The sequence below is a fragment of the Oncorhynchus mykiss genome, chromosome 10 (assembly GCF_013265735.2).
Source record: "Oncorhynchus mykiss isolate Arlee chromosome 10, USDA_OmykA_1.1, whole genome shotgun sequence".
Lineage (NCBI taxonomy): Eukaryota > Metazoa > Chordata > Actinopteri > Salmoniformes > Salmonidae > Oncorhynchus > Oncorhynchus mykiss.
In genome coordinates, this window is record NC_048574.1 from 43,952 (window position 1) to 57,866 (window position 13,915).

At 43.5% G+C, this 13,915-nt stretch overlaps 1 protein-coding gene across 4 annotated transcripts in view; it reads right to left on the reverse strand.

Annotated features, from left to right (window-relative positions):
• Positions 1-455: 455 nt before the first annotated feature.
• heatr6 (HEAT repeat containing 6) overlaps positions 456-13,915 on the reverse strand; it is a 46,982-nt gene continuing 33,522 nt past the window's right edge. For all 4 annotated transcript variants that reach the window (XM_036989426.1, XM_036989425.1, XM_036989424.1 and 1 more), the window contains 5 exons: positions 7,994-8,116; positions 5,987-6,111; positions 5,123-5,219; positions 2,011-2,215; positions 456-1,647 (listed from right to left, as the gene is read on the reverse strand). In XM_036989426.1, coding sequence (XP_036845321.1) covers positions 989-1,647; positions 2,011-2,215; positions 5,123-5,219; positions 5,987-6,111; positions 7,994-8,116 — 1,209 coding nt within the window. In that variant the 3' untranslated portion in view covers positions 456-988. The remainder of the gene's footprint in view (positions 1,648-2,010; positions 2,216-5,122; positions 5,220-5,986; positions 6,112-7,993; positions 8,117-13,915) is intronic.

Genomic DNA, 13,915 nt, shown 5'->3' on the forward strand with positions numbered 1-13,915 from the left:
GACCACTGGACCTGATCTCCCATCTGATCCTGTTAGAGACTCCCTGGACCTGACTTCTCTGGGACCTCCCATCTGATCCTGTTAGAGACTCCTAGACCTGATCTCTCATCGGATCCTGTTAGAGACTCCTAGACCTGATCTCTCTGGGAGTTCCCATCTGATCCTGTTAGAAACTCCTGGACCTGATCTCTCTGGGACCTCCCATCTGATCCTGTTAGAGACTCCTAGACCTGATCTCTCGTCTGATCCTGTTAGAGACTCCTGGACCTGATCTCTCTGGGACCTCCCATCTGATCCTGTAAGACTCCTGTTTATTTTGTTGCAATGGCAGATTTCATGTTAATCCCATGTTGATTTGAGTAATAATTTTAAATATTTTCTCCGCACAATTTTCTAAGCAGGTTCAGAGTAAATGACATCAGTAGTCACAGACAGAGCCATCAATAACACGGATGCGGGATCAGGAATAGAGGCTAGCGCCCGCTGGTCCGGTTTAATGATAAACACACAGCACAAATAACAATAATGCGCTAGTACTGTAATCATATAACTAATAACAGTTCTGTAATCAACTTCTACACCAAAAGTATTGTAATATAACAGTACTGTAATTCTATAATAGCAGTAGTACTAATTAATAAGAACAGTATTAGCGGTAGAAGGCCATCTGCTTTAACATCATTAATAATTGATTTATTACTTTGTAAGCTGAATAAAATTAAAAAAAACTGGGAACTTTACCATTCCACAGTCGACACTTCTACACCTGAATCCAGAAACAGGTAATCTCTCTGTCCTGCTCTCCTGAACCAGTCCCATTCTGTTCCCCCTCTTCCTTCATGAATTATGCACTCGTTCATTACAATGGACTGTAGTGAGGAATATGGTGGAAACTCCCCCTCTTGTCCATCATGCAAATCCTGCTCCTAAATCCATGAAGGGGAATGAGGAGAGAAACAAGAGTTGGGCTACAGTGTGGGGTTAGAGGTCAATCTGAGTGGGAGACCTTCAGCTCCTCACAACTCCTCAGAACGTCCTCCAGAAATGCAACCACCACCAACGCACTCCTCTCCTCTTCTCCTCCATCCCTCCCTTCATCACCATCTTCCTCCCCATCTACACAAAGACTCCTCAGTCTCTCCAGCGTCTCTCCCAGAGTCCTCACTCTCTCCTCCCCCTTTCGCTCTCTCTCCCCCTCCGTTTCTCCTCTCCCTCCTTCCGTCTCTCCCACTCCCTCCGTCCCTCCTCCTCCTCCTCTTTTCCCTCCGTCCATCCCCCCCTCCCCTCTCAGGTATTTTACCAGGTGTTCCTTGAAGCCCCTCCCCTCCTCCATGACGAGCGACATCCCCAGGGCGGGCATGTCCTGTGATTGGCTGAGTCGTAGCAGGTGTGTGAGGGTGTGCGTGAGTGTGTGTCGGAGAGAGGAACAGTAGCGGTACTCCAGGAAGTCCTGAGTCTCCTCGCTGTGTTCCAATGCCGCAGCCAGTGAGTGCCAAACATGCCCGAACCGCTCCGCATCACCGTAGCAATGACGGCAGGCGGGGACGGAGAGGGCAGCGGCAGACTTGATGCGCACCTTGAAGTTCTGACAGGAAGTGACAACACAGCAGAGGGCGGAAAACGCATCGCCGGACCAGGAAGCAGAATCTGGAGAGAAAGAAAAAGGGAGTGAGAGAGATCGAGAGAGAGAGAGAGCAAGGGAGTGAGAGAGATCGAGAGAGAGAGAGCAAGGGAGTGAGAGAGATCGAGAGAGCAAGGGAGTGAGAGAGATCGAGAGAGAGAGCAAGGGAGTGAGAGAGATCGAGAGAGAGAGCAAGGGAGTGAGAGAGATCGAGAGAGAGAGCAAGGGAGTGAGAGAGATCGAGAGAGAGAGCAAGGGAGTGAGAGATCGAGAGAGATCGAGAGAGAGATCGAGAGAGAGATCGAGAGAGCGATTGAGAGAGAGTGAATGAGTGAAGGTTTTGAGGCCAACAGAAAGTCTGTGTTTACTAGGGTCAGAGCAGTGTGTACCGAGTGGCAGGGCAGGGTTCCTGAAGGCGTTGCCCAGGGCGTAGCAGGCATTCCAGCGGACCTTCATCGTGGCTTCTGATTGGACTGTGGTGACCAGTGCGCTGACCGCCTCCTCCAGGGGGCGCTGGAACCCTGGCCGGGTCAGCTGACTGACAGACAGGAAGTGGAGCAGGTTCCCCAACGCACGCACCGCATTACTCTTAACCTGGAGGAGAGGGAGGGGAAAGAGAGAGAATACAGAGAAAGAGAGAAGGTCATGAGCAGATGAGCTCATGTTTTTACACAAAGATAGATTTAGAGTCGGATAAACTATGTCACCAGGACATATACAGGATACTACCCTCCACAACATAACCTTCACTCCAAATCAAAACTCCAAACCTAAAACCTGACATTTTCTGGAAGGATTCCTACTACCAAATATTCTTATTCCCAAGAACTATACAGCAAATGCTCTGGCAAACCAAAGACCAGCAAAATAAGCACAACAGAAACCTGAGTGACTAATGTTTAGTCTGAAGGTACGTTAAAAGCCAAGAAGAAAAATAAATTACAATATTCTATTTTACTTTACAAGGACTGAGTTAAGTTTAGGCTACAAAGCTTGCTAAGACAGAACAGATATGTCTCAAACTTCAATTACACTGACGTGTGAAGTGAGAGGTGTCAAAGCTCCCATCACAGAGTACTACTCTCTCATTGAAATGAAGGATACATTCACCCAGCTGGAGGTAAGGCAGGTGGAGCTGGAATAGCAGATGAACACACTCCAGTCAACACAAAAAAATAGTCCAGCTCAACAACACCCCCTCAACCAGACCCAGAGAGCTGCAGGTGAAGATATCTGCACTCTGGAATGTGGTGAGACATGTGGTGCCTTTAAACTGTTTAACCTGGGTCAAACGTTTCCGGTAGCCTTCCACAACCTTCCCACAATAAATTGGGTGAATGTTGGCCCATTCCTCCTGACAGAGCTGGCGTAACTGAGTCAGGTTTGAAGGCCTCTTTGCTCGCACATGCTTTTTCAGTTCTTCCCACACATTTTCTATAGGATTGAGGTCAGGGTTTTGTGATGGCCACTACAATACCTTGACTTCGTTGTCCTTAAGCCATTTTGCCACAACTTTGGAAGTATGCTTGGGTTCATTGTCCATTTGGAAGACCCATTTGCGGCCAAGCTTTAACTTCCTGACTGATGTCTTGAGACGTTGCTTCAATATATCCACAGAATTGTCCTCCCTCATGATGCCATCTATTTTGTGAAGTGCACCAGTCCCTCCTGCAGCAAAGCACCCCCACAACATGATGCTGCCACCCCCATGTTTCACGGTTGGGATGGTGTTCATCGGCTTGCAAGCGTCCCCATTTTTCCTCCAAACAAAACAATGGTCATTATGGCCAAACAGATCTATTTTTGTTTCATCAGGATAGAGGATTATGTTGATATAGGACTCGTTTCACTGTGGATGTAGATAATTTGTACCTGTTTTCTCCAGCATCTTCACAAGGTCCTTTGCTGTTGTTCTGGGATTGATTTGCACTTTTCGCACAAAAGTATGTTCATCTCTAGGAGACAGAATGAGTCTCCTTCCTGAGCGGTATGATGGCTGCGTGGTCCCATGGTGTTTATACTTGCGTACTATTGTTTGTACAGATGAATGCGGTACCTTCAGGCATTTGGAAATTGCTCCCAAGGATGAATCAGACTTGTTGAGGTATACAATTATTTTCTGAGGACTTGGCTGATTTCTTTTGATTTTCCCATGATGTCAAGCAAAGAGGCACTGAGTTTGAAGGAAGGCCTTGAAATACATCCACATGTACACCTCCAATCAAATTATGTCAATTAGCCTATCAGAAGCTTCTAAAGCCATGACATAATTGTCTGGAATTTTCCATGCTGTTTAAAGGCCCAGTCAACTTAGTGTATGTAAACTTCTGACCCACTGGAATTGTGCTACAGTGAAATAATCTGTAAACAATTGTTGGAAAAATTACTTGTGTCATGCACCAAGTAGATGTCCTAACCGACTTGCCAAAACTACAGTTTGTTAACAAGACATTTGTGGAGTGGTTGAAAAACGAGTTTTAATGACTCCAACCTAAGTGTATGTAAACTTCCGACTTCAACTGTAAATAGTGAATAAGAGGGGAAGTATAGAGCCCTGGGGCACACCATTACAGACAGACAATTTAATAGACATGAGCCCATCAAACAGAGTGCACTGAATTATATCAGATAGATCGTTAGCAAACCATGCAACTGCATGCTCCGAAAGACCTACACTCGACAATCTCTGCCTTAGTATAGCATGATCAACTGTATCAAAAGCCTTAGAGAGATCAGTAAAAAGTGAGACACAGTGTTTTTTTGTCAAGGGCTTCAATAATATCATTTAAAACCTTCATGGCTGCTGTAATTGTGCTCTGCTTCTTCCTGAAGCACGATTGGTATATTGATGAAATAGAGTTAGTATATAAAAACTCTTTTAGCTGTTCACTTACAAGGGTTTCAAGTATTTTCACCAGGGGTGAAAGCTTTGAGATTGGCCTATAATCATTTAAAAGAGTTGAATCTCCCCCTTTTAAAAAGTGGTAGGACAAATGCTGATTTCCAGATCTTTGGAATTTCATTACATTCCAGGGTTAGATTGAACAGATATGTAAGTGGTTCAGCGATGAAATCAGCTGCCAGATTTAAAAAGCAGGGATCAAGAAGATCAGGACCTGCAGGCTTTCTCTGATCTAAGGATTTCAGGGCTTTATGTACCACCTGTACTGAGAATGGCAAAAAGCTAAAAGTTTGACCAGCTCTCACTGGTTCATCCACACAGGGTTGTACAGAGACAGAGGGCACTGAATCAAACAGCCTACCAGATGATTCAAAGTGCTCATTGAAACAATTTAGCATTTCAGTTTTGTCATATATAGCAACAGAGTCCTTCAATACACATGACAGTAATTCATTAACATTACTGTTACCAGACATCGACTTAATCGCCTTCCAAAATTTTCTAGATTGATGATGAAATTTTAGAATAAGGCTGTAACGTAACAAAATGTGGTTTAAGAGGTCTGGATACTTTCTGAATAATCTGGTGTGTGTTCTCACCCTGTCCTTGTCAAAAGCAGCCGTGGTGGCTGACTGAAGCATCTGGAGCACCAGCATATCAGACAACTCCTCCTGGAAAACCTCCCCAACACATCCCCTGAGAGGAGGAGAGGGGAGGGAGGAGAGGGAGAGAGAGCAGGGGGAAGAGGAGAGAGCGAGGGGTAGAGAGGAGAGGGGTGGGAGGAGAGGGAGAGAGCGAGGGGTAGAGAGTAGACAGCGAGGGGTAGAGCGGAGAGAGCGAGGGGTAGAGAGGAGAGAGCGAGGGGTAGAGAGGAGAGAGCGAGGGGTAGAGAGGAGAGAGCGAGGGGTAGAGCGAGGGGTAGAGCGGAGACAGCGAGGGGTAGAGAGGAGAGAGCGAGGGGTAGAGAGGAGAGAGCGAGGGGTAGAGAGGAGACAGCGAGGGGTAGAGAGGAGACAGCGAGGGGTAGAGCGGAGACAGCGAGGGGTAGAGCGGAGACAGCGAGGGGTAGAGCGGAGACAGCGAGGGGTAGAGCGGAGACAGCGAGGGGTAGAGCGGAGAGAGCGAGGGGTAGAGAGGAGACAGCGAGGGGTAGAGCGGAGACAGCGAGGGGTAGAGCGGAGACAGCGAGGGGTAGAGCGGAGAGAGCGAGGGGTAGAGAGGAGAGAGCGAGGGTAGAGAGGAGAGAGCGAGGGTAGAGAGGAGAGAGCGAGGGGTAGAGAGGAGAGAGCGAGGGGTAGAGAGGAGAGAGCGAGGGGTAGAGAGGAGAGAGCGAGGGGTAGAGAGGAGAGAGAGACAGGAGTGAGAGGGGACAGGGACAAGGGAAAGAGCGAAATAAAATTAAGACAGGAAAGCTGATGGGTTGTCTACATTGACAGTTTGTGTGTGTGCGCGCGGTCTCTCACATGTTGACGATGAGTGTGTCGGTGAGGTTGCCTAGCGACCAGGCGGCCTTGGAGCGGACATTGGGTGAGCGGTCGTCCAGGGCTGTCAGGATGGCGTTGGCCGTGTCTGCTACAAACATCACATCCTGTAGATACATGTCGTCACTTCCTGCACAGCAGAGATCCTTCCTCTACCCTGGCAGACTCATCATCACCCTGACTAGCTGGGTATTATAAACAGACATCATCATCACCACCCTGACTAACTGGGTGTTATAAACAGACATCATCATCATCACCCTGACTTACTGGGTGTTATAAACAGACTCATCATCACCCTGACTAGCTGGGTGTTATAAACAGACATCATCACCACCCTGACTAACTGGGTGTTATAAACAGACTCATCACCCTGACTAGCTGGGTGTTATAAACAGACATCATCACCACCCTGACTAGCTGGGTATTATAAACAGACTCATCATCATCACCCTGACTAGCTGGGTGTTATAAACAGACATCATCATCATCACCCTGACTTACTGGGTGTTATAAACAGACTCATCATCACCCTGACTAGCTGGGTGTTATAAACAGACATCATCACGCTGAACCTGCTGGGTGTTATAAACAGACATCATCATCATCACCCTGACTAACTGGGTGTTATAAACAGACTCATCACCCTGACTAGCTGGGTGTTATAAACAGACATCATCACCACCCTGACTAGCTGGGTATTATAAACAGACTCATCATCATCACCCTGACTAGCTGGGTGTTATAAACAGATATCCTCACCACCCTGACTAGCTGGGTATTATAAACAGACATCATCACCACCCTGACTAACTGCGTGTTATAAACAGACATCATCACCACCCTGACTAGCTGAATCCGCTGGGTGTTATAAACAGACTCATCATCACCACCCTGACTAGCTGGGTGTTATAAACAGATATCCTCACCACCCTGACTAGCTGGGTATTATAAACAGACATCATCACCACCCTGACTAGCTGGGTATTATAAACAGACATCATCACCACCCTGACTAGCTGGGTATTATAAACAGACTTCATCATCATCACCCTGACTAACTGGGTGTTATAAACAGACATCACCACCCTGACTAGCTGAACCCGCTGGGTGTTATAAACAGACTTCATCATCATCACCTTGACTAACTGGGTGTTATAAACAGACATTATCATCATCACCCTGACTAGCTGGGTGTTATAAACAGACATCATCACCACCCTGACTAGCTGAACCTGCTGGGTGTTATAAACAGACTCATCATCATCACCATGACTAGCTGGGTGTTATAAACATACATCATCATCACCCTGACTAGCTGGGTGTTATAAACAGACATCATCATCACCCTGACTAGCTGGGTGTTATAAACAGACATCAACACCACCCTGACTAGTTGAACCTGCTGGGTATTATAAACAGACATCACCCTGACTAAAATTATTGTTAGAGCGTTTCCAAGACAGATTAAGTCTAATCCTGTTCCATCAAGCCTACCTACCTCATTGTTCCAACGCACAGGAGAATCCACCCAAACACAATGTTTAAAATCATTTCTGACAATCCTCAAACTTTTGATTATCACTTTTAAATGTCCCTGTGGGATGTGGCCTGTCTGGTCTAGTGGGATGTGGCCTGTCTGGTCTAGTGGGATGTGGCCTGTCTGGTCTAGTGGGATGTGGCCTGTCTGGTCTAGTGGGATGTGGCCTGTCTGGTCCAGTGGGATGTGGCCTGTCTGGTCCAGTGGGATGTGGCCTGTCTGGTCCAGTGGGATGTGGCCTGTCTGGTCCAGTGGGATGTGGCCTGTCTGGTCCAGTGGGATGTGGCCTGTCTGGTCCAGTGGGATGTGGCCTGTCTGGTCCAGTGGGATGTGGCCTGTCTGGTCTAGTGGGATATGGCCTGTCTGGTCTAGTGGGATGTGGCCTGTCTGGTCCAGTGGTGAGACCAGTCTACAGTGACACCACAGCTCTGATTCCAGTGTGTATGTACCTCTCGTAGACAGGGGAACAGAATGTAGACTCCCAGAGCTCTGACTGCAGCAGCCTTCACCAGAGAGTTATCACTGTAGGTCAGCCCCAACAATACTGTTACACACAGAACCTGGCTCTTCTCCTAAACAGACAGACAGACAGACAGACAGACACACAGAGAGAGAGAGAGAGAGAGAGAGAGAGAGAGAGAGAGAGAGAGAGAGAGAGACAGAGAGCGAGCGAGACAGAGAGAGCGAGCGAGACAGAAAGAGACAGAGACAGTGAGAGAGAGGCAATGAAAATACCAAAAATATCATAAAATGTTTAGCTACACCTGAATTCAAGTCCAAATTCAAATCTGCAATTTAAAGCACTTAAAACCCAAGAGCTGAGCCCCAAAATGACGGTAGTGATGATGATGATGATGATGGTGGTAGTGATGATGATGATGATGATGGTGGTAGTGATGATGATGATGATGATGGTGGTAGTGATGATGATGATGATGATGGTAGTGATAGTAATTATGGTGACGGTAGTGATAGTAATGATGGTGACGGTAGTGATAGTAATGATGGTAGTGGTAGAAATGATGATGGTAGTGGTAGTGATGGTAGGGGTAGTGATGATGGTAGTGGTAGTGGTGATGGTAGTGGTAGTAATGATGATGGTAGTGGTAGTAATGGTGGTGACGGTAGTGATAGTAATGATGGTGACGGTGGTAGTGATGATGATGATGATGATGATGGTAGTGATAGTAATTATGGTGACGGTAGTGATAGTAATGATGGTGACGGTAGTGATAGTAATGATGGTGACGGTAGAAATGATGATGGTAGTGGTAGTGATGGTAGTGGTAATGATGGTGGTAGTGGTAGTGATGGTGACGGTAGTGATAGTAATGATGACGGTAGTGATAGTACTGATGGTAGTGATAGTAATGATGATGACAGCAGTGGTAGTAATGATGATGACGGTAGTGGTAGTAATGATGATGATGGTAATGATAGTAATGATGATGATGGTAGTAATGATGATGGTAGTGGTAGTGATGACGGTGACGGTAGCGATAGTAACGATGACGGTAATGATAGTAATGATGATGATGGTAATGATAGTAATGATGACGGTAGTGATAGTACTGATGATGATGGTAGTAATGATGATGGTAGTGGTAGTAATGATGATGGTAGTGGTAGTAATGATGATGATGATGGTAGTGATGGTAATGATGATGACGGTAATGATAGTAGTAATGATGATGACGGTAGTGGTAGCAATGATGATGATGGTAGAGATAGTAATGATGATGATGGTAGTAATGATGATGACCGTTGTGATAGTAATGATGATCGTTGTGATAGTAATGATGATCGTTGTGATAGTAATGATGATCGTTGTGATAGTAATGATGATCGTTGTGATAGTAATGATGATCGTTGTGATAGTAATGATGATGACGGTAGTAATGATGATGATGGTAGTGATAGTAATGATGGTGACGGTAGTGATAGTAATGATGATGGTAGTGATAGTAATGATGGTGACGGTAGTGATAGTAATGATGGTGACGTTATTGATAGTAATGATGGTGACGTTATTGATAGTAATGATGACGGTAGTGATAGTAATGATGGTGACGTTATTGATAGTAATGATGATGGTGATGGTAGTGATAGTAATGATGATGATGATGATGATGGTAGTAATGATGATGACGGTAGTGATAGTAATGATGATGATGGTAGTAATGATGATGGTAGTGGTAGTAATGATGGTGACGGTAGTGGTAGTAATGGTGGTGACGTTATTGATAGTAATGATGATGGTAGTGGTAGGGATAGTAATGATGGTGACGGTAGTAATGATGATGATGGTAGTGGTAGTGATGATGATGACGGTAATGATAGTAATGATGGTGACGGTAGTGATAGTAATGATGGTAGTGATAGTAATGATGATGGTAGTAATGATGATGACGGTAGTGATAGTAATGATGGTAGTGGTAGTAATGATGACGGTATTGATAATAATGATGATGGTAGTGGTAGGGATAGTAATGATGGTGACGGTAGGGATAGTAATGATGATGACGGTAGTAATGATGATGATGGTAGTGGTAGTAATGATGACAGTATTGATAGTAATGGTAGTGGTAGTAATGATGATGATGGTAGTAATGATGATGATGGTAGTGGTAGTAATGATGACAGTATTGATAGTAATGGTAGTGGTAGTAATGATGGTGATGGTAGTGATAGTAATGATGATGGTAGTAATGATGATGACGGTAGTGATAGTAATGATGGCAGTGGTAGTAATGATGACGGTATTGATAATAATGATGATGGTAGTGGTAGTAATGATGGTGACGGTAATGATAGTATTGATGATGATGAAGGTAGTGATAGTATGATGGTGATGGTAGTAATGATGATGACGGTATTGATAGTAATGATGATGATAGTAATGATGATGGTAGTGGTAGTAATGATGGTGATGGTAGTGATAGTAATGATGATGATGGTAGTGATTGTAATGATGATGACGGTAGTGATAGTAATGATGATGATGGTATTGATAGCAATGATGGTAGTGGTAGTAATGATGGTGATGGTAGTGATAGTAATGATGATGACGGTAGTGATAGTAATGATGATGACGGTAGTAATGATGACGGTAGTGATAGTAATGATGGTGACGGTAGTGATAGTAATGATGATGACGGTAGTGATAGTAATGATGAGGACGGTAGTGATAGTAGTAATGATGATGACGGTAGTGATAGTAATGATGGTAGTGGTAGTAATGATGACGGTATTGATAATAATGATGATGGTTGTGGTAGTAATGATGGTGACGTTATTGATAGTAATGATGATGGTAGTGGTAGGGATAGTAATGATGGTGACGGTAGTAATGATGATGATGGTAGTGGTAGTAATGATGACAGTATTGATAGTAATGGTAGTGGTAGTAATGATGGTGATGGTAGTGATAGTAATGATGATGACGGTAGTGAAAGTAATGATGATGGTAGTAATGATGATGACGGTAGTGATAGTAATGATGGCAGTGGTAGTAAAGACGACGGTATTGATAATAATGATGATGGTAGTGGTAGTAATGATGGTAACGGTAATGATAGTTTTGATGATGATGAAGGTAGTGATAGTATGATGGTGATGGTAGTAATGATGATGGCGGTATTGATAGTAATGATGATGATAGTAATGATGATGGTAGTGGTAGTAATGATGGTGATGGTAGTGATAGTAATGATGATGATGGTAGTGATAGTAATGATGATGACGGTAGTGATAGTAATGATGGTGATGGTAGTAATGATGATGATGGTATTGATAGCAATGATGATGGTAGTGGTAGTAATGATGATGGTAGTGGTAGTAAGGATGATGATGGTAGTGACAGTAATGATGATGACGGTAGTAATGATGACGGTAGTGATAGTAATGATGGTGATGGTAGTAATGATGATGGTATTGGTAGTAATGATGACGGTATTGATAGTAATGATGGTGACGGTAGTGATAGTAATGATGATGACGGTAGTGATAGTAATGATGATGATGGTAGTAATGATGACGGTGATGGTAGTAATGATGATAGTAGTGGTAGTAATGATGACGGTATTGATAGTAATGATGGTGACGGTAGTGATAGTAATGATGATGACGGTAGTGATAGTAATGATGATGACGGTAGTGATAGTAATGATGAGGACGGTAGTGATAGTACTGATGGTAGTGATAGTAATGATGATGACGGCAGTGGTAGTAATGATGATGACGGTAGTGGTAGTAATGATGATGACGGTAATGATAGTAATGATGATGATGGTAGTGGTAGTGATGGTGACGGTAGTGATAGTAATGATGATGACTGTAATGATAGTAATGATGATGACGGTAATGATAGTAATGATGACGGTAGTGATAGTAATGATGGTGACGGTAATGATAGTATTGATGATGACGGTAGTGGTATTAATGATGATGGTAGTTATAGTAATGATGGTGACGGTAGTGATAGTAATGACGATGACGGTAGTGATAGTAATGATGAGGACGGTAGTGATAGTACTGATGGTAGTGATAGTAATGATGATGACGGCAGTGATAGTAATGATGATGACGGTAGTGGTAGTAATGATGATGACGGTAATGATAGTAATGATGATGATGGTAGTATTAGTAATGGTGATGACGGTAGTGATAGTTATGATGATGACGGCAGTGATAGTAATGATGATGACGGAGGTGGTAGTAATGATGATGACGGTAGTGGTAGTAATGATGATGACGGTAGTGGTAGTAATGATGATGGTAGGGATAGTAATGATGATGGTAGGGATAGTAATGATGATGACGGTAGTAATGATGATGATGGTAGTGGTAGTGATGATGATGACTGTAATGATAGTAATGATGGTGACGGTAGTGATGGTAATGATGGTGATAGTAATGATGATGGTAGTGGTAGTAATGATGGTGATGGTAGTGATAGTAATGATGATGACGGTAGTGATAGTAATGATGATGACGGTAGTGATAGTAATGATGATGATGGTAGTAATGATGATGGTAGTGGTAGTAATGATGACGTAGTAATAGTAATGATGATGGTAGTGGTAGTAATGATGGTGACGGTAATGATAGTATTGATGATGACGGTAGTGGTATTAATGATGATGACGGTAGTGATAGTAATGATGGTGACGGTAGTAATGATGATGACGGTACTGATAGTAATGATGATGGTAGTAATGATGATGATAGTAATGATGATGGTAGTAATAATGATGACAGTGATAGTAATGATGATGACGTTGTTGATAGTAATGATGATGACGGTAGTAATTATGATGGAGGTGGTAGTAATGATGGTGACGGTAGTGAAAGTGATGATGACGGTAGTGGTAGTAATGATGATGGTAGTGAAAGTAATGATATTAATGATGATGGTAGTGGTAGTAATGATGATGGTAGTGGTAGTAATGATGGTGACGGTAGTAATGATGACGGTAGTAATAGTAGTGATGGTGATGGTAGTAATGATGATGACGGTAGTGATAGTACTGATGGTAGTGATAGTAATGATGATGACGGTAGTGATAGTAATGATGATGATGGTAGTAATGATGATGACAGTAGTAATGATGATGGCAGTGGTAGTAATGATGGTGATGGTAGTAATGATGATGATGGTATTGATAGCAATGATGATGGTATTGATAGCAATGATGATGGTAGTGGTAGTAATGATGATGGTAGTGGTAGTAAGGATGATGATGGTAGTGACAGTAATGATGATGACGGTAGTAATGATGACGGTAGTGATAGTAATGATGGTGATGGTAGTAATGATGATGGTATTGGTAGTAATGATGACGGTATTGATAGTAATGATGGTGACGGTAGTGATAGTAATGATGATGACGGTAGTGATAGTAATGATGATGACGGTAGTAATGATGACGGTGATGGTAGTAATGATGATGGTAGTGGTAGTAATGATGACGGTATTGATAGTAATGATGATGACGGTAGTGATAGTAATGATGATGACGGTAGTGATAGTAATGATGAGGACGGTAGTGATAGTACTGATGGTAGTGATAGTAATGATGATGACGGCAGTGGTAGTAATGATGATGACGGTAGTGGTAGTAATGATGATGACGGTAATGATAGTAATGATGATGATGGTAGTGGTAGTGATGATGGTGACGGTAGTGATAGTAATGATGATGACTGTAATGATAGTAATGATGATGACGGTAATGATAGTAATGATGACGGTAGTGATAGTAATGATGGTGACGGTAATGATAGTATTGATGATGACGGTAGTGGTATTAATGATGATGGTAGTTATAGTAATGATGGTGACGGTAGTGATAGTAATGACGATGACGGTA